The 19,486-nt window shown below is 38.1% G+C and overlaps 1 protein-coding gene across 1 annotated transcript in view; it reads right to left on the bottom strand.

Moving 5' to 3' along the window:
• LOC129360390 (teneurin-3-like) overlaps window positions 1-19,486 on the bottom strand; it is a 180,118-nt gene that overhangs the window by 59,697 nt on the left and 100,935 nt on the right. Inside the window, 6 exon segments of the mRNA XM_055030567.1 lie at window positions 279-464; window positions 7,458-7,658; window positions 9,328-9,522; window positions 11,565-11,666; window positions 12,687-12,897; window positions 17,522-17,736. Coding sequence (XP_054886542.1) covers window positions 279-464; window positions 7,458-7,658; window positions 9,328-9,522; window positions 11,565-11,666; window positions 12,687-12,897; window positions 17,522-17,736 — 1,110 coding nt within the window.

Raw genomic sequence — 19,486 nt, 5'->3', positions numbered from 1 at the left:
TAGTTTCAGTTTTCTGTAGAAACTGGGCTCCAGCCAGCAGAGGTTGAGCTGTGCACCCTGAAAACATCACTAACAACTCCTGACTAGTTTGTGGTGGTTGTTCGGAGAGCGTGGGCAGCAACAGAAGTATAAAATGATCTAATGCCTCAAACCCTTTCTGAAAATACCAGCGTTCACTTTCCAGCATTGCCCTTTTATGCCTGCCAATAGATGAGTTTCCTCTGGGGCCTGGGTCTCTCTGGGAAGCGTGTGTCGGTGTGTGTGTCGCCGTGGCTCACCGATGGTGCAGTGCTCGCCCGTCCAGCCCTGGTGGCAGTCACACTTGCCCTCCCGGCAGACTCCATGGTCGATGCAGCGTGGGTGACAGTCCCTTTGCTCGCATTCTGGTCCCGTCCAGCCTTCCTCGCAGTGACAGGCACCACCGATGCAGGAGCCGTGGGAACCGCAGTCCACCACACACACTTCTGTTGCAGAAACAAGAGGGCCGCTGAAACATGCATCTTCTGTTCTCTGAAAGCCCTCTACCTCCTTCTGCATCGACCACTAAAAGAACAAAATCCCTCTCTAATGTTTGCTCAGAAGAGTAAAATTGGGCCAAAAAGTTCAACAGTAAACAAAATTTGTTTGTAGAACCATCTGTACATTTGTCTCCACTGAACAACTATACACAATTTTTTGTTGATGTAAAGTATAAAAATCCATGGAGCTTTGGATACTTATGTAAGCATCATCCCAAATATGAGAAATGTGATGCTTGCATATTAGAACTGCATATCTTTTGCTACAACGAGTGAAAATGTTTGCCAAAAAATATATTTCCATCAATTCCCAGAGCCTGGAAACATCAAGACATCTCTGTAGCAAAGTGAAGCAAAATGAAAAGTAACTGTTTAACACAAATTGAATAAAGTCTTAAACGCTAAATAGAAGCACATAGTTTTCTAAAAATGCAAGAAGGAAGCTTTCAAAGTCAGATCACACCAACTTAATCCTGTTTCCTTCAGCTGCAAATTTTTGAGGGCTGAAATTATCTTATCAGCAAATTGATTGAATCCCTCTAACCAGTGGCTGTCATCAGGAAGTGTTCACAACATACATTAAGCATTTGTTTCAATAACCACTTTGGAATAAAAGAAATAAAAACAGACTTTTGTTTGTGATGCTTTCACTGTTTAAGGCTCCACTATTTTCATGGATTGCATTATTTATCAGTGCGGCTCTATTAAAATGAAACAAAACCTGTCTATGTCTAAAAAGCTTGTGAGAATAAAGAACTGCAATTACTGTATGTGGAAAAACTTCCAAAATAAGCACTGTGGCAAATTATGAAGCCTCACTTGCCTCGTCTTAACAGACTGAAGCTGGGTTCTTTTGTCTCGACTCAGAGATGTGTAATGAACATGCTTTCTTATAGTACTGCAAACAGAAGAGCAGCTGTTGCAGATATATGCTGTCTTCAGAAAACTGACACGTTTGGATGTGTTGTTGGTGAGGAATCTGAGTTTTTCATGTTAAAGCTAATGCTCAACAAGCTGCTTCTGCTCTTATGGGAGATGGAGACGTGCAGATTTTACAGAAAACAAGAACTACTATCAAATCTTTAGAACACAAATTTTTGCTGTGAGAGAATACTTTAAGAAAAATAACTTTTTTAAGGCTTTGAGACTCCAGGGAACCATAATGAAAAATGTTATCTACAAATGGAGAAAGCATGGGACAGTGGAGAACCAACCATTCACTCCAAGAGCTCATCAATGACTCAAGCAGGTGGTCACATATGTCACAGTTAAGATCAAAGGTCATGATTCTGACTGGACAGAAATACTATAGATAGGAGAGTTTGAAGGGTAAAATAAATCCCGACTAAATTTATTGTTGACAAGTTTATTTTATTTACTGGTTTCTGAACGCATCACCATCCCAGATTAGTTTTTACTCCCGCTGCAGAACTGGACTCACAGATGGCTCCTGTTTCAGTTCGATCATCAGAACTCCACTAGCCTCATTTTTATTTGGACTCTAGTTTTTGTTTAATCAATGTTTCTGCATCCATGGTATTGTTAGTCCTCCTCTTTCATTGTTTGGCTAGTAACTACATTTTGTGCATTGAGTTTTCTGTTGAACGTAATCTGCTTTTTAGTTGTTCTAGCTGCTCCTTTTTGAGTGTTTTGACACAGTAACCATTATTGTTACTATGGACATCCAGTTAATCCTAATTGCATCTAATTTGGCCATTTTAATGCTGTTCATCAGCTGTTTGTCATTTTCAATGACTTTTCAGAATTGGGATTATATTTCATTGTGTTTATTTTGTATTTCAATCTGTCCTGTTGGATGGATTGTATGTGTTGTGTATTACTGTAATTTCTTTCTTCTTAAATACATTGTAGTCAAGAGTGGCATGATTGTAACTGATGTCTTCTATCGTCTGTTATGGATTTACAACATGAGGAAATTGCCCATTTAAATGTGCTGAATTATGTTTGGATTACATTGCATCATCTCCTTTACATGAATGAGCCCCAAAAATGTCAGGAAAATGTTGTGTAGACTGACGGGACAAAAGTGTGTGCCCTGTTATAACTGGTGTAAAACTAACACAGCATTCTGACAGACAGGTACAGTGGTGGTAGTGTGATGGTCTGCGGTTTCTTTTCTGCTTCAGAATGAGGAAGATTAATGAAATCAGGAATTCTCCCCTCTAAATCCAAAAGGCAGACATCGGGCCAGGAGTTTGTGGTGTTGAGGTAAAACAAACTCGGATTTTGAATGATACAAAATTCACCTGCAAGTCCGTCTCTAAATGACTAAAAAGACAACATTACTATTAAATTATTGCTTTGAACTTGAAACTAGATAGATCATTACCTCTAGGATCAGTGTATCTTTGATCATATAGTTTGCCTTTTAGAAATGGGTAAGAAAAAACAAGAAGCAATTTATTTTGTTTTAAAATATAAAAATTTAACTCAAAGTACAAAATATTTGCCTTTTTAAGTGTCTAAAAGGGATGAGCAAAATTTAAAAAATGCGATTACATTTGAACTTACATTTCAGAAAAAAAAAAATACCTTGAAACTTGTGGAATGATTTCTAAAAGGAAAATCAAAACGCCACTCCCGAAAAAACAAACAAACAAACAAAAAACACAAACACCCCGCTAAGTTTTTGAATCCAACATGTTGATAGAGAATTCTTAAATTTTTAGACTGCATTTCATATCAACTTCAGAGAAAATAAATGAATCAGAATTATTTGCAGCTCATAATGAACGAAGAAAGTAATAAAGAAGCTCCTCACATTGTTCATGGTTTTTCCTTTAATCCAGTCCACTCCCACTGTTTTGCCCTCACTCATCCCCTTCACAGAGGTCTTTTTGGCTGTCTGTCTCCTCCAGCTCACTGAATGGAGTTTTTCTTCGATTGAGGGACCTTGGATGGTTCTGATTAAGCTGAGCAGACACTGTAGAATATTAAGCGTGCCTCTGGAGGGGAGTCATTTAATTCCAAAGGAATACCTCCTTCTCATAGAATCTATGCAATCAATTTTTCATTAGTGCAAAAGTGTTTATCTGCCTTTAACATGCCCCTGACTCGAGCTGGATGGGGGTTGTGGGCGGTCGATCCATGCTACAGCTTGTTAATTAAAGTTTATTTAATTGAAGAAGAACCGCAGCATTAATTACGAAGGAATCCTCCACCCAGCCAGATGGGTAAACTCCCCAACTCTTGGACCGCACCGCAGCGAGGCCAGACTTATCAGTTCTGCTATTGACAAGATGTCGTGCTGCGTGAGTAGATTTGTCTGAAATTTTTGAACACTTTAAAAGAATTGAAAATTACTTCTTTAGACAAAACCTAAATGAAGTGGACACAAAGGAGGGAAAATAAATCCTGTTCTCTAACACAATCGTTCCTTTGTTCCTGCCCCATCCAAACTGGCTTCACGCTGCTTCAAAAGGTTTGCAAAGGAACCCGTTATTTCAAACGCTCCATCCTGACGCATTTACGCTTTGATTTTCACAAGTTCAGCCCAAGAGAGATACGCTCAACTCTTTTAAAGAGACTGAAACAGACTGAAAGTTCTGCTTTTAATTGTTTGACTCAGTATGTGTTCCACTTCGGCTGCAACACGCAGGGAAGGAGTCATCTCTGAGAGGGGCAACGGCGCATAAATCACCTGATTCTCAGATAGCCGCCAGGAGGGGCCAGCCTTTGAACTAACAAGACACCTACCTGTGTCGAAAGGCAAACCCATCTAAAGCACAGAAGGTAACTAATGAAGAGATGGCTGCAGGCAGACAGGAAGACAAAAATGTCTCTTTTTCCCACATCACATGAAGCTGTTACCAAAGACTTCCAAAGATTATTTCCAACTAATCTCTAAGTCCACACATGCAAAGGAAGAACATATGCTAAGGTTCAGTGGAATAAGAGTTTTGATATCAACATATGTTTCATCTTCAATCAAGGTGTTGATTACAAAACTGTAAGAGTGTGAGCTCACCCACAGTGTGATTTAATTAGTATTGAATTGGATGGATTTTTTAGGTTGAAATTGTTGGTGATTATAAATATGCTGCATATGTCACCTCTTAAGCTGTATTATTATTATTATTATTATTATTATTATTATTATTATTATTATCGGGATGAGCATTGAAACCTTTCTGGTAAATCCCAGTCTACTTCCAGGTCACACTAAAACATTGCTGATTCATTTATTTTTCTTTTAGTTGATTTACAAAGATTCAATATATTTAAATATTGAAATATCCAAGAAAGTTTAGGTTTGTTGAGGTATTTTTATTTTCCAGCATGTTTCCACAGGCTTTGGCTCTAATCCATGTTAGAACCAGTTTAATCTGATGAAACATGACAGATTATGAGTAAAAAATAACAACCACTAAAGTCCTGCAGGAAGAAACTATGGATGCATCACAATAATTATTGAAATTTTATTTAAATAATTCAGTACTAAAAAGGAAACTCAGATTCATAACAGGTTAATCACTATCATTAAAAATCCAATATTCAGTTTCTCATATAATTAGAGAATGATGTCTACAAACTAAAAATTAAACAATGTTAATCCAGACGTTTAAATTGTGGAGATGATTTGGATTTCATGTCTTCTCTTCCTCCACACTGTAGCAAATTAATGCTACATTTTCTTTAATTTGAAAAGACATGAATCTTCCCTCAACTCTTGAAAGGACTTTGATTCGCACTCATTTAAATGTCGTGGCTATCCTTGTATGGCTTTCTTTACCATATGTTTTCCTTCCACCAAACGTTTTGATTGGTATATGCATGGATATAGCACTGTCTGACTGGAATCATGACCAAAGAGCAACAGTCCAGCCATTTTTCTCCGCTGTTATCCTTGCAGATGGTGCCCTTTTACTGCCGGGCTTTTTTTTCTTCTACTGAACTTTCCATTAATGTGCTTGTATGAAGCAATCTGTCTACACCTGACAGATTGCAGCAGGTTACAGAGAAACCTGCTGCTGAAGAGGCAGCAGGTTTCTCTGTAAATAATTTTTGTTTAAAAATTGTCATGTATTATTTTACTTGTCTTTGAAAACAAATTGTGGGTGTTTGTTTGCTACAAGCCATAATTAGCAAGCAAAAGGAAATGCTTGCAATATATCAGTCTGTGTGGGTGTTAATCCTATATATACGTTTTATTGTTCAAATTGAAATAAATGAACGTTTCAATGATTTTAAGTTTTTTGAGTTGTGCCTGAGTAAAAGAAAGAAAATTGCTCTGGTTGTGACAGGTCTCTGAGGCGGTAACGCAGCGTCTCACAGCGGACGTCTCCTTCACCCGGCAGAGGCAGTCAGAGGCAACAAGGTAAAAAATGTCTAAAGACGACCAGCTGCCGTATTAAACAAATATACTGATAATGAAGTATCATTTCCAGAGGAGTCTCTCCTCAGTCCTCCTGTTTATTCAGCAAACTTTCCAAGCGTAAGCGGCTATCAGATGTAAACATTTGTCTTCTAAGACTCAAGGAAAGTATTTTGTGGTGGATTTATTTTCAGCGCTCACCCTCAGATTATTTCCGAGATATAAAACATTGAGGCAAAAAGGCATCTAAAAATCTTCCTGTCCAAATAGCTGGAGCTGGTTACATTGTTCTGAATGAATTCTGAACAAGTCGACACAACATTAAAATGTTCATGCAGTGAAAGTGTTTTATTGCTGAAAATAAGTAACCTTCCAAATGAAAATAGAGGAATGTAATGCAGTGCTCTCAAACACAGCGCCGGCAGCACTGCAACAGTTTAAACCGGACCTCACACTCCCATCTATCACCGTAGCTACGAATTAGTGAGACATCACAAATGAGTAATTTTGTTGCTTCCTTATGGAAAATATCGGAAGAAAATAAGGCATATGATTGATTCAGAGCTTTCTTTCCAAATTGTCATACATTAATTTTAGAAAATAAATTATCCTTCTAGCTCACTAAATTATATTTCAAAACCAAAACCATTTTTTAAAAATAATCGTTTAAAAGTAAGCAATATATCACCATCACAGCTGTCACAATTTCATCAGGACTTGTGCTGCCAAGTTGAACAATTATTCCTTAACTTTCCGAATAATAAGACACCCACATGTGGCCCTACTGTGCCACAGCAGAGATGTGTTATTTCAACTCGCAGCCTGTTAGTAAAGGCGCATACGTCTGCTGTTTGGTGGACCTGGTGCCTGGCACAGCGAGGGGGAAGTTTGTTTGGAGTAAATACGGAGAAATGTGGTGCCAATTACATGCTAGCGTGGCTGAAACATTACCCAAGGATACAGTAGGAAAGATGTAATCCCACAGATCTAACCACATAGATTGCTCCAGCAGAAATCATTATAGATCAATCATCAATAAAAAAGGACTGAGTGGGAAAAAAGGCTACAGATTCATTTCTGAAAAACTAAATATCTTCTTTAACTTTAGTGAGAAAAGCATGTGTGTGTGTGTGTGTGTGTGAGAGAGTGAGTGCGTGTTTATCTGGGACCTGAAAGCCTCTAACTTTCTGCCTCCAAGTGATTACATCGAAAAAGTTTAAAAACACCAGAACTGTCAAGTTTAATTAAAACACTAAAATTTAATTACAGCTGAGACTCTTGATTAACAATTGAGTCACTCAACAGAAAAAGTAGTGAGCTATTCATCTGGGAATCAGCAATTTACCATATTCCATTTAGAAGGTCAAACATAACAGCTGTAATTCTTGGGTTTTTAATTGCTGAGATTCTTGAATACGCCTGTAAACTTCATACATTTATGACACAAATATACAGTTTCAAAGCTGTTATCCAGGGTTTAAGGAGCGCATTCTGTCGTCACCACTCTCATTTCACAGAGGTGAGCATTTGCAGAATTAACAACATGAAAACCTCCTCCAGTCGACACATGCAACAATTGAATGGATGATAAAATGGTTTCTGACCTATGGAGCAGTCGGCTCCCGTCCACTTGGCCTCGCAGACGCAGGTTCCTGAATCGGTGTTGAACGTGCCGTGACTGGAGCATTGCTCTGGACAAGTGCTCTTCAGAATCTCGCAGCTGATCCCTCCCCATCCCGGGTTGCAGTGGCACTCGCCGTGATGACAGGCTCCGTGACCGGAACATGTCGGGTCCACACAGTCCACTGAAGACACACAACCAGGGTGACAGCTATGTCACTTTGCCACTTCTAGATTTAAACATATTTATTTACCCTGGCCACTCTGAATCTTCAACCAGCCAAAAGTCATTTTCAGAGAGGAAAAGCTCGAGAGCCGGATGATGGCGATCGAGCAGCAGCTGAAATTTTTGCAGGCTTTCGTTGCTGCCAATAGCAATTTTCCACCCGATGTTCAACTAGCTGCTCTACGATGTATTATAGGGTTGTTCCAACATAGAAACAGTATAATTATGCTCCATTATAGCATGAAACAATGCCCAATTAGTGTCTAGACTGATATGATCAATTACTATACTGATCTAGGGTAATAATTGCCAATTATGACCTACATAATCAACCTATTACTAACTAGAAAGAGGTGCCAAAAATATTCCATCCTCCTGCCATTTTTATGAGGCTGCAGCTAACGAATATTTTAGTAATCAATTATTCTATCAGTTATTCTGACAATTAATCGATTGCTCTAATTGAAAAAAGGCATATTATGTAAAATTTGCATTGAATCACCAGCTCTTTTTATACATTAGAAACGCATAAAATGCAAATAAAAAAAGTTATTAGATTCTTTTTTAAAATAATAAAATAAACCTATTTTTGTAGACTTTTTAGTGATTGTAGGAAATGATGCATGGGCAGCTAAATAAAATACTTCCAACATCAACATGTGAAAAGCTCAGTCCCTTCTGTTTGACTTTGCATCATCAGTAAAGTGTAGGGTGTCTTTTGATTATATTTTGACTAGTTAATTATTACCTGGTCAGAAAAATGTGCTTTATAGGATTTTTTTTCTGAATTTCAACCAGGTGAAGCAAAAACCCTGCCAATTAAAGAACTTTGGACAGAACATTACAAATATATTTTTTCTTTAATTGTAAATGTAAAATGCATATGTTTTTGTTCAGTTTTAGCTGAATTGCTGCTCTGACTGTGTTGTTCTTTCAGCAATTGACCTTTTTTGAGTCTGTATATCCAGTGAGCTAAAGATTATTTTAATAATAAATTCATCACCATCAATTGTTTTAGCCCTACTTTTTAATGCATTTTCATATTTGCAAGGAAACTTTAAAAAGTCAGGAAATCCTTTAAGAGCTACAGATGCAGCTCCTCTCCAATGCTTCTTCACGCCAAAGAAACCTCAACATATTCATTAGTGAACTCAATAGCTTTGCCATGTAGGGTCAACAACTCCCACATGTAAATCTGAGCTGATAATTGCCTTTTATCTGCATGCAGATCAATAAAGTTAAATGCAATGAAGTGAAAGGGTTGGAGCTGGGAGGGGCAGCTGACAAGAAAGAGGAAGCAGCTCTTTCTGAACAGAGGAGCAGATGCCACAAACTGATTGATTTTCACAGGTGTCATCATCTGTGGAGGCCTGTGGCAGGTGACTGCATCGACTGGCAAGGCGTAGTCTGCTCAAGCTTGTACCTCCGATGAGGTCTTAACACTTAAACAGAGTTAATTTATACACACAATATCAATAACAACATCCAAAGCATTATCCGCTTGGTGGAGTTGAAAACGCCGATTGTTTCACTCGCAGAATGAGTCGATTTCCCCAGAGCATCACAAACAAACGTGTTGCATCGGCCGGCTTTGAATCCAGCAGGAAGAGTTTTTCTTTCTGGCTTACCTTGATCACAGTTGACTCCTTTGTGGCCGGTGTTGCACACACAATTTCCCGCCACACAGAGTCCGTGTCCCCCACACTGCGGATCGATACACTGGGTTGCTGGAACGTCACACTCGGTGCCCTTCCAGCCGCTATAGCACTGACAGCGCCCCCTGGTGTACTGGCCATTACCGCTACACAGCACGGGGCAAGCAGCTGAGGAAAGAGATCATGTTCGAGAAGTCAAAATTATGCAAACATGCAAGTTTGCACCATGACTAGTTATGTTCTAGCTTGATTAAATAATGTCTACAGAGATTAAACTTTATGCAGCTGTAATATTCTTGTAGAGAAGCACCAGGAAGTTACTGGGAGGCCATATTTAGAACTAATCACACACATTTTCAAAAATATTGGTCGTGACAGGTAAGTGGCTCATCAGAAACTTATTATAATTATTAGTATTATATAACACAACCAAAAGGTCACATTAAAAACAACCATTTTCCATGTAAATGCTGTTACAAAAGCCCCTTCTCCACTGTCAAGTCTCACTCCAGCTGGCTAATGTCTGGTTTGGTTTGAGCCAAGTTGGGTGTGTCTCCATTGGTGTGTGTTCCTCAGTCCTGTGGCATGAGAATGGGCGGGAACACGAGACTGTGGGCCAGTGTGAGCACGCAGGAGCTGTGGTCAATGCTCTGATGTCTTTTGCAGCGATACTCAGCAGAACCTTGAGGTTGTGGTTGGATGAAATGTAATCGAGATATATACATCCCAACAGTGGCTTCAGTGACCGTGTGCAGCAACAGCACAGAGTGGCACGCAAGGTCCTTTGCAGTCAAAATGAACGAAACAAGAGGAAGGCATTTCAGAGCACATTATCTTGTGCACTAAAAATTTAATAAAGGTCTGAGGCCCATGCAATGTTCATTTATTTTTTATTTTGTCATATGACAATTATTATTAATGTTATTATTAGTTAAGAGTATAGCTGGTGTTACATGTCATCCTCTGTCTGGGTTTTATTATGCCTCACTCAAATAAATGCAGCTGTTTCAATTTGTCTGAAAAACTAACTGCCCAAAAGTATGAAGTTGTTAAGATTAAAGCTTAACCCAATCAACGAAGGAAGTTTACTGTCAATGAAACAGATTTTGAGCAACACTCAGGTGGGCCTGGGTAGTTATGAAAGATGGGCAGGAACTGCTGGTTCCGGTCAGGACTGACTGTGGTAGAACCGGTATAAGGCATGTTAACGGGATAAGTGACTCATTTAGCTATTTTCAGAATTGGCTAGATGTTTAAAATAATAATGGAGAAAGCACTGCACCAAAAGAAGCTGCTTAAGGGAAAACAAGAGAAGAGTTCAGTCAAGCTGTGAGAGAGCGAGAGAGAGCAAGACTTTTTACAGGAAGGCTGAACGACAAAGCTGCTGTGTTTTCTGCATTTAAAAATTCAACCTCAAAATTTTAAAGCTAAGGTAAAGATCTATATTCTCAAATACATTGTGTTTAGTCAACAGAATGGTCTGCATACAGGAGACCCGTTCTGAATTCAAGTCCAATTAGTACCCAGCCTGCGCAATGAAACCTAATATGATGCCTACATGCACATGGTATATTATAAGAATATTTTACTGAGTACAAGCATTCATCAAAATGGAAATAAAAAAGGAAATTTTACACATGTGCAAGTAGTGGAGTAATGCCTACTCTTATTTCTGCTTATCTTGTTAGCTTAGATATCCTCAAAAACAGAAAAAGGTCTAACAATTGTGTCCAATGGAAAGTTTTGTAATATGTGGACTGTAAATATTTAACATATTTCTCTCAGCCTGTGTGACGGACTGGCTACCTGTGCAGGTTGAACGTCGTTCTCAGGGATCTAGAGTTTTTGATTTTCACATGTTTACCTTCATGAAGGAAGAGAAGCTAATTCAAGCAAACACAATTTATCAGTTAAACTCAAGAGATGGAAATTGATTTAGCTAATTTTTCTTCAGTTTGAGAAAGCACACAGGGCCAGATTCAGTTTACCTCGGACTTTTTAAGGTGGAAATAAAAAAAAAGGTGGGTGGAATAAAATCAAACTGAACTGTGGCCTGGGTTAGACAGACAAAATATACTTGTTGAGATTAAGGTGAAATAGGTCCATGTTAAACTTATCAGATCAATTTTCCATTAAAAGAATATTGAACTGATAAGCCCTAAAAAGACTGAAGGGACCATTTAAGGCAATTATTAAAGCTGAGTAATTACCTCTGGAGCAGTAAGGTCCTATGAATCCAGGGAAGCAGTGGCACGATCCCGACACACACTCGCCGTTCCCATAGCAGTTGTGTGTGCACTCTGTCACAGACTCTGTGGGTGCAGAGGTGTGCAGCTATTAATACCTCTATGAACTGTCATGTTGCAAAAAACCTTTAACAACTGCATAGTGAAAGAAAACGGCATGGAAACCAAGCTGACTTCTTCAAAGAATTACATGTCTCTTATGTGCTGTGCTCTGATCCAGCATGGCATACATTTACAGCTGTTTGTCTATGTCCCACTAAGGTCTAAGCCTCCATAGCTGTGCACTGCATGCTTACTGTTCGCAACTAAGCCCTGTTAAGTAAAATCCACAAAGATGCATTTTAAAGTAGACCACATAATTCCATGTCCTTGAGATATTTCCTTCCCCTGCTGTCTCCTCTTCTGCATCACCAACACCCCGGCCCCGTGAATGACTGATCATGCCCACACAAGCCATGCAATCTCCTGAGTGTTTACAGCTCAAATCCTCTCTGAGTTGAAGTTAATCTGACATATCCTACAGACAGATCTTGTGTTCTTTCAACAGACCAACGCTCATAAATCGTAGCCCCAAAAGACCAGGGCCCTCATTTTGATGGGCGTTAAGAGGGCCAACTTTTATGTTATTACTTTAGCTTGTATTGGATGTTCATTGAGCCAGTGTCGGACTCAAGCAATTTTGACCTCACACATCGATACCTTCATATTTGTAGGGCTGGATCAATGGGAGTCCCCAAAGGAAAGAAAAAGAAAAACGTTAACTCAACCCTAGTGTTTTTCCTTCTCCATAACCCACAAGGAAATTTCACACACTTCAGAACACGGAAGAGGTTGTTAGGAGGTTAGGATCAATGCTCTGTAAAGTCTTGCATTATAGTGCTAAGCACAATAATCCACTGCAGTGGAATGAAGACCAAAATCTACGCTGTGCGCTGCTCAAACTTTGTGGAAACTCAATTTGTCTGGGAAAGATTCTCAGATGCTCACATTCAGGCCCAGCTGTTCCAGGAAATTAAAACCTTCCAAACATGTCATTACACATCATTCACACTCATTAGGCCTCCCAGCAGACGTGTGTCCTCTCACCCTGGATAATAGTGTTGTAGGAGACAACTTCCACGCTCCGTCCGTCATTATAAAATGCAAAGTGCCACACCCCTGAGTCCAGGTACTGGATGAATCCGGCTTGGTGGACGGTGACCGGGTGATCGATCCGGGCCCTTGTGTCTGGTTCGCTCAGGGTCCACTGCTCTTTGGCAATGAGCCGGCTGCCATCCAGGAGCTCCACAAAGTCATACTGTACAAAATACAGAGAGCTTTTGTCAGCACATAAAAGTGTTTGCTATTCAGTCTAAAAAGTAAGAATGTTTTTTCTGTAGGATACTTTGTATGCAACCAGTAGATTTCCCTCTGATGGTATATATGCAAAGTTTTGATGCAAGAAACAGCCAGAAGTGAATTGTGTATACATAGCAAATATTCACGTATAATAATTGTTGATTTTCCTGTGGCAGGTATTTGGAGTTGATAGATATTGTCTGGAGAGGTGTTTGTGTACTGATGGAACTGATACGGCTCTGAGGCAAATGCAAAAGCTATGTTTTGAAGTCTGATGGGAATTTAAAATGCATTATGTGTTTATTAGAGTCTGTTAAATTAACCTTGACAATGTGGTGTGAAAATGCTTGTCTAAAAGTCGGATTGGTTTAACGCTGCTTCATCTGCAGGAAATGAAGAAAATATGTATCTGTTTAGTTTTTCCAGCTTAAGTTTAGCATGAATGTCACATTTTAATGTCTCTAATGTTTGATATGTTTAAATTATCTTGTAATTACATGTATTTACATATATTTCTGATAAAAATGCATGTATCAAATGTAACCAATTTTGTGTATTTTTCCTTTTTCTTATTGCATGAGAGTATTTCTTTTTTTCTTCTCAAAATAAAAAAAACAACATTGATTTACTGTGCAAACAAGGTGCAACGAGTTAGTCCTGCCAATGAGTAAAGAGGTGCATCTGCTCTCATTGCACCTGCTCAGCAGCACCTGAACCACATTTTGACTGGAGCCATAACATGTAGCAAAAAACAGCACAGTGCATACAGTACAAACAATCCCCAAACAGACTGCAGGCTGCAAAGTAGCACAGCAGATGAAGACAGCAGATCCCCAGGCTAAAGCAGTTGTTAGCTACACAGATGTACTGTGTCTACACTGAAGTCTGTGGCTGGAAAAAGAGTCTGTGGGCTGCTAAGGAGTGTGATGCATACAGATTGGCTCTGTAGCAGCGTTTTGAAAAGAGCAGCAATTCAAACCCAGAGATGAGGCAGGTTGCTGCGAGTTAAAAACCACTGTTCTTTTTCAGTTTTCATATGTAGATTCCTGAAAGATTTCTAACAATTTTCACATTATGTTACAATGTAAGAAGGAAAATGTGTTTATGGAACAGCTTTAACATTTTTACACAACTGTTGAGATTCTGCAGATATATAACAGTCTGTTTATTCATGCATGATGGCTGCCGCCATAGATCAAAGTCAACAAGGTTATTTTGACACAAGCACAGCCTGACATGAATATTAGAAAGATTCCCATCATACAAACAGACATTTGGAAATTCAAACAATTTCAAGACGATCTTGACTGATTGGAAGGAGAGATAAGGGTTGTTTGAGAGATTAATAATGTACATTTCTTATTCTTTTTACCATTTATTTTATGTAGTTATTTTATCTCATTGGCCTGTTTTTGTGTTCCCCTTCTCTATTTTTTGTATTCATTTTATATTTTACCAAAAAAACCATTTAGAAAAATAGTTCAGACACCTTTAATGAGGCGAGCTGGATGCAATCCGTCCAAGCTGATTATGTGGAAGCAGCTCAGCGTTGCTGTTTCTGCAGCATGAGAAGGATTTTTTTCTCTCTTCCACCAGCCTCAGCTGTACTTCTCTGACTTTGGAAAGAACCTCTACCAACCATGTGACTACAAAGCCAAACATTCCCCACTGCATGCACACTATTCATGCTACCGCGGTGCTCAGAGTGCAAACATTACATGTATCTTCAGCAGGCGCTCTCTAGTACCAGTTTTTGTGAGGCTGAAAGTAAAACAAAAAAAAATTGCAAAAAACATTCTAAGTTCTTTAAAACAGCTATTTTACTTTGCTGTTTTGTTCATTTTTCAGTTGAATTCAGTTTGACTTCTGTGTTGAAGTTTTAGTCATTGACTTAAGAACTCTTCAAGTAGTTAGAAGATACATGTATGCTTTTATTTTGAAGTGATTGAAGACTGTTTCCTCTGTCACATTCTAACAACAGAACTAACAACCATGCAGTTTTCTAAAATGGTTGAAAGAAGCATAACAAATACATCAAACTCAAAGTTTCAGCAACATAAATATGCATAAAGCAAGAAAGACATCAAGTCAATGTCCTGGTTCAAACTCCTGGGAGAGAAGTTGAGTGGGTTGGGAAGAGATATTAACCTGGCAGAAGTTGTCTTCTTGTGTTGTTGACTTGAGAGGGAAGTAATAAAACAGTTCATCCCACAAGCATTGCATCCCCTGGCCAAGCGCATACATCTTGATTACCTGTTGTGAAAGCCCCCTAACTCATCTCAACCTAACAATACAGGTGAATAGCAGTCATGAGACCAAGCATGAAGAGGTTCCCAGATGTCTCATGGCTAGAGGGGAAAAGTCTGTGCATTCCCAAGTCTTTGAATGCACAGACTGACCAAATGCAAACCTCAAAGGAAAAAAAACTAAAGTTACTTTCTTCAAACTTGTCTGATTTGTATCATCACAGACAGACACTCAATAGTTGATGGAGGAAGTCTATATTTGACAAAGGTGGAAAGGTTGTTGCACTTAAATGCTGTCTTGTCTTCCAAGCAGTGAATGCGACGAACAGTCAATATCTCTCATTGGGGTCTTTCATGCTCAGTTAAGTAAATGCATTGATTTGTTCCTCCAGTACCTGAGCAGAATGTAGTTTAGAGGCAGACACAATGGACACAATGTTGCACATTGACAAGGATGAGTGTCGGAATAGAAGTGGCTTAAAACATGAACGTAGTGTCTTGCTAATAAGGACGCTTCGGACTTTGATTTTGTTCTGTTACCTTTTTCCATTCGTCCTTTCTTTCTTTTTTCACCTTGGAAGTGCAGACTAACTCACTTATTGTTACTTATATTGAACTTTTTTTCCATCAAAATGTGGCCTTAACACTCCACTCTTAAGTAAAGCCCACCTATACTAAGAGCGAATGACTAGAAGGTGAAGCTGAGAGCTTTTTCTGTTAAGTGTGGAGGGAAATAGCTATTGTCTGAGAGCCTTCATCAGCATCAGCACACACCTGACACTTAGATGCACAGAAATGTCATTCAAGAGTTTGTCGTCAGACATTCTGGAATCACTTCAGTTTCACATTAGCATGTATTATGGGAAAGGAAACACAGATAAAAACAAAACTAAGTTTTTATTTACAAATGAGCAGATGTTCAAAATATACAACACAGTAAAATAATTAATAAGGACAAATAAATTACCATAAATAATTAGGATTTGTTGACAAAGTTTATATTGTGCTAAAAGTAAGAAAAATTTCTATGTTAAAACAGGTGCTTATTATTTCATTATAATTTATTCAATTGTTTGGTGAAAGTTGATTTTAGATTTCCATTTTTGACAAAGATTTGATGAAGCTTTAGGATATCAAAAATATAATCAAAAACTATAAATAATTAGCTGGTGACAGATTAGAATGATGACATGGAATAGAAAAAGACATTTTATATAAGGTTTGGCCATTTAGAAGTATTTACAAGTTTGCAAAAGAAAATATTTTTTTGAAAATATTGTTTTGATGCAAATATTTTTGTTTAACCTCTAGAATAAACAATGGCAAACAAGAGACTAATTTTTCTCAAACTTATTTTTAGATGCTTACATCGTCAGGCTCCTCAGTATTTTATGGTTCTTTCCATTTTTGTTAAAATTGTTAGGTGGCTTTTATTTAAAATCTGCAATACTATACAAGCAATACTTTTTGTGTGAAGGGTCAACATGTGGAAATCTGTCCTGCAGAACTAAAACTGAATCCTATAATCATTTTAGATTAAAACTGAAACAGTTTCATAACCAAAATCAACTCTGTAGTCATGAAGATTTGCTGTCATTCTTCACTTAATTCAATGATATTGTGTTTGGTAATGATTTACTTTATTTCCTATCATTGAAACTAAATATCTATGCATTATGCTTTAAAGCAGATGTCACACTGTTCTCTATTTTTCATGTGTGCTGTATATTGACAAATTTGCTCCACAGGTCTAAGGTTATGGAAACAAAGACAATTATGTGAAACACCAACTTCTGTCATGTTTTTGAAGTATTTCTGCTCTAAATTGTGCCGTATGCTGGGATCAAGGCTGTGAAATTCCCAGTGTCATGCAGAATATCGACAACTAAACTTAACTTTACAATGATCTCACCAACATTTTTTCTGTATTCAAACATCAAGTCATCATTTGAAATAAAATGTAAATATTATGCATGTTACTAAATGGTCACATATTAAATAGGAGAGTCCGTAGTAAAATAGGTCAGATGTTATCTTGAAATTTGGTTTCAAACATTGTTTAGTGTTAAGTGCAGTGGTTGACAATGTTGGAGTGTTATTGATCCTTCCTTTGCAAGACAGACATTAAATAGTTTCATAGTGGTATTAATTTTTTTTACAATTTGCATTTTAAACAATTGGTCAAGAAGTACTTATTCTTCAAATTAAGAAGTGTGGTAATCCTAAGTACATGTCTCCACGTATATAAACAAATGAAATAAAGTAGAACCCATCAACAGTAGAATTCCCAATCTGCACCTGTTCAATAAAAAAAAAAAGTTTTCAGGGTTTCTTCACCTGAGTGTGCGACGGTACGAGACCCTTTCGCCCATAAACTCCAATCAGTGCGCTCTTCTGCACAGAGATGTTGAATTTAAGGAAGTGTGGCTGCCCCATGCTGAGCTGAGAGCGCCAGAACACCCCTGGTGGGACGCTCTGAGCCACCCGCTTTCCGATGTCCACCTGTCCGGTATCGATGGAGCTGTTTTCAGGTTGAAGAATCCCAGGCTTTCCTACAGAAACATTAGGAAAAGACATGGTTCATTCAGTCACATAAACCACACAACTTACAGTTTTTATAATTTTTTTCTTTGCTGTTGCTTTCCACTGTTTCTCAATTAAGACAAAACATGACATCACATCACACATTCCTGTGTGATGTGCTGTAACCAAGCATGACAGGATTGAAAGTCCTGTTTCCAAGCCCTGTTAAGCAAAATAAATAAAAGGAATCACATATATTTGTCTTTTTATAACACGTTAACAGGGCAGATCTCCCATTTTGCTTTTGGTCTTTGTGGTTCATGGAGTGAGGTTTCATATCAGATAAGGTGTAAATGGAATCTGTCAGAAGCACTTAGAGCTTTCTTGCCAGAGCAGGAGCTGCAAATCAAAACAATTTGCTGAATATGTCCTCCAACCGTTTCCTTATAGTGCCAAGATTCAGTCAGAGGTTATAGAGCATAGTATGTACTTACAAGGAAAATTGAGGTGGTCAACATTTTATCACCTGAACAAATTTTCCTATTAAAAAGTAAAATGCATGAAGCTATTGCCATAAAAAAGCTGTGGCTGGTGTAGGCATGCTTATAGAAGATACAGAGCGAGCTTGGCTTTGGCCTTTCTCTTCAGAGGCATTGTGGTGTGCCGACACATGTACTGTAGCTGTGACTATATCTGTTTGTGCCAGACCTCCTTTATTTGCATGCCTCAGTGTTGGGTGTGTAATGAGGCCATTGCCTGTCACTTCCGCTTCAGTCAAAGTGAGGCTTGGAAGCCAAGTTTACCTCTGGGGAGAATAATAGCTGGCTATTGATTGCCTTTAAACAGTCCAAAACCTGCCTCATGCTATCTTAATTAGCAGTACTTATGAGGATTTAAATCTAGCCCAGTTTAAACAATTGAGCTTTTGCCTGGCCTATTCAACTCAATTAATGCTTCCGTGGCTGTGCATTTTAAGTAGCCACACTGTGCTCGGAGATTCATTTGGTTGTTTTTTGCAGTAAAGGTGAGCTGAGATGGCCTGCTTGCTTGTTGATGAATACACAATAACCCACGATTATGATTAGGGACTACAGAGCTGTCTGAAGTGACTCAATTGGTGAAAGATCTCTATAAATTTCCATGGTTCAGTTTGCAGAGGACAGTGGAGGTATTTATTTATTCCTGTTTTTTTACTATAGCATTCTGTCCTTAACTGTCATTTAAATTTTGCTTGATTAAATGACTCTAGTGCTTTCAAAACCCATTAAGGTAGGTTTTTGTTTATATTCATTTTAGATGCAAATTTACCTTTTTTTTTTATCAGCACTGTTATTGTAATAAACACCTTATAAGTTTATAATTGAATTTTGAGGTCTATTTAGTTTTTCACAAACTTATTTTGTTTTGCTCTTCGTTAAAGATATAAATCTTTAACAGAGTAAATATAGTTTGTAAGCTTGAGGTTACATTTAAAGTATTATAGAGTATGCGAAAAAGCATACTAAAAATCCTTCTCTCAATCATGACTGTATGAATGTTTATTTTCATTTAAAGTTAAATGCAGCCGCAGCACATAAAAATTGACCCTCTGTTTAAGATGTGCAAAACATTTCTAGCCGGATGTTTATATTCAGTCATCAACTGTGAAATGTCTCAACATCTTTTCAAGTGTGGAAAAACTATAAATTCAAAGCATTTATTGTTGATTTTCTCTAATCTACTTAAAAAGCTTAAATATATTAATATGCTGATATATAATAATGCTTAAAAGACCTGCCT

This window comes from Poeciliopsis prolifica, unplaced genomic scaffold (genome assembly GCF_027474105.1).
Source record: "Poeciliopsis prolifica strain line A6 unplaced genomic scaffold, Auburn_PproV2 SCAFFOLD006, whole genome shotgun sequence".
Lineage (NCBI taxonomy): Eukaryota > Metazoa > Chordata > Actinopteri > Cyprinodontiformes > Poeciliidae > Poeciliopsis > Poeciliopsis prolifica.
Note: the sequence above shows the minus strand (reverse complement) of the source record. Positions and strands in the feature narration are given on the sequence as shown.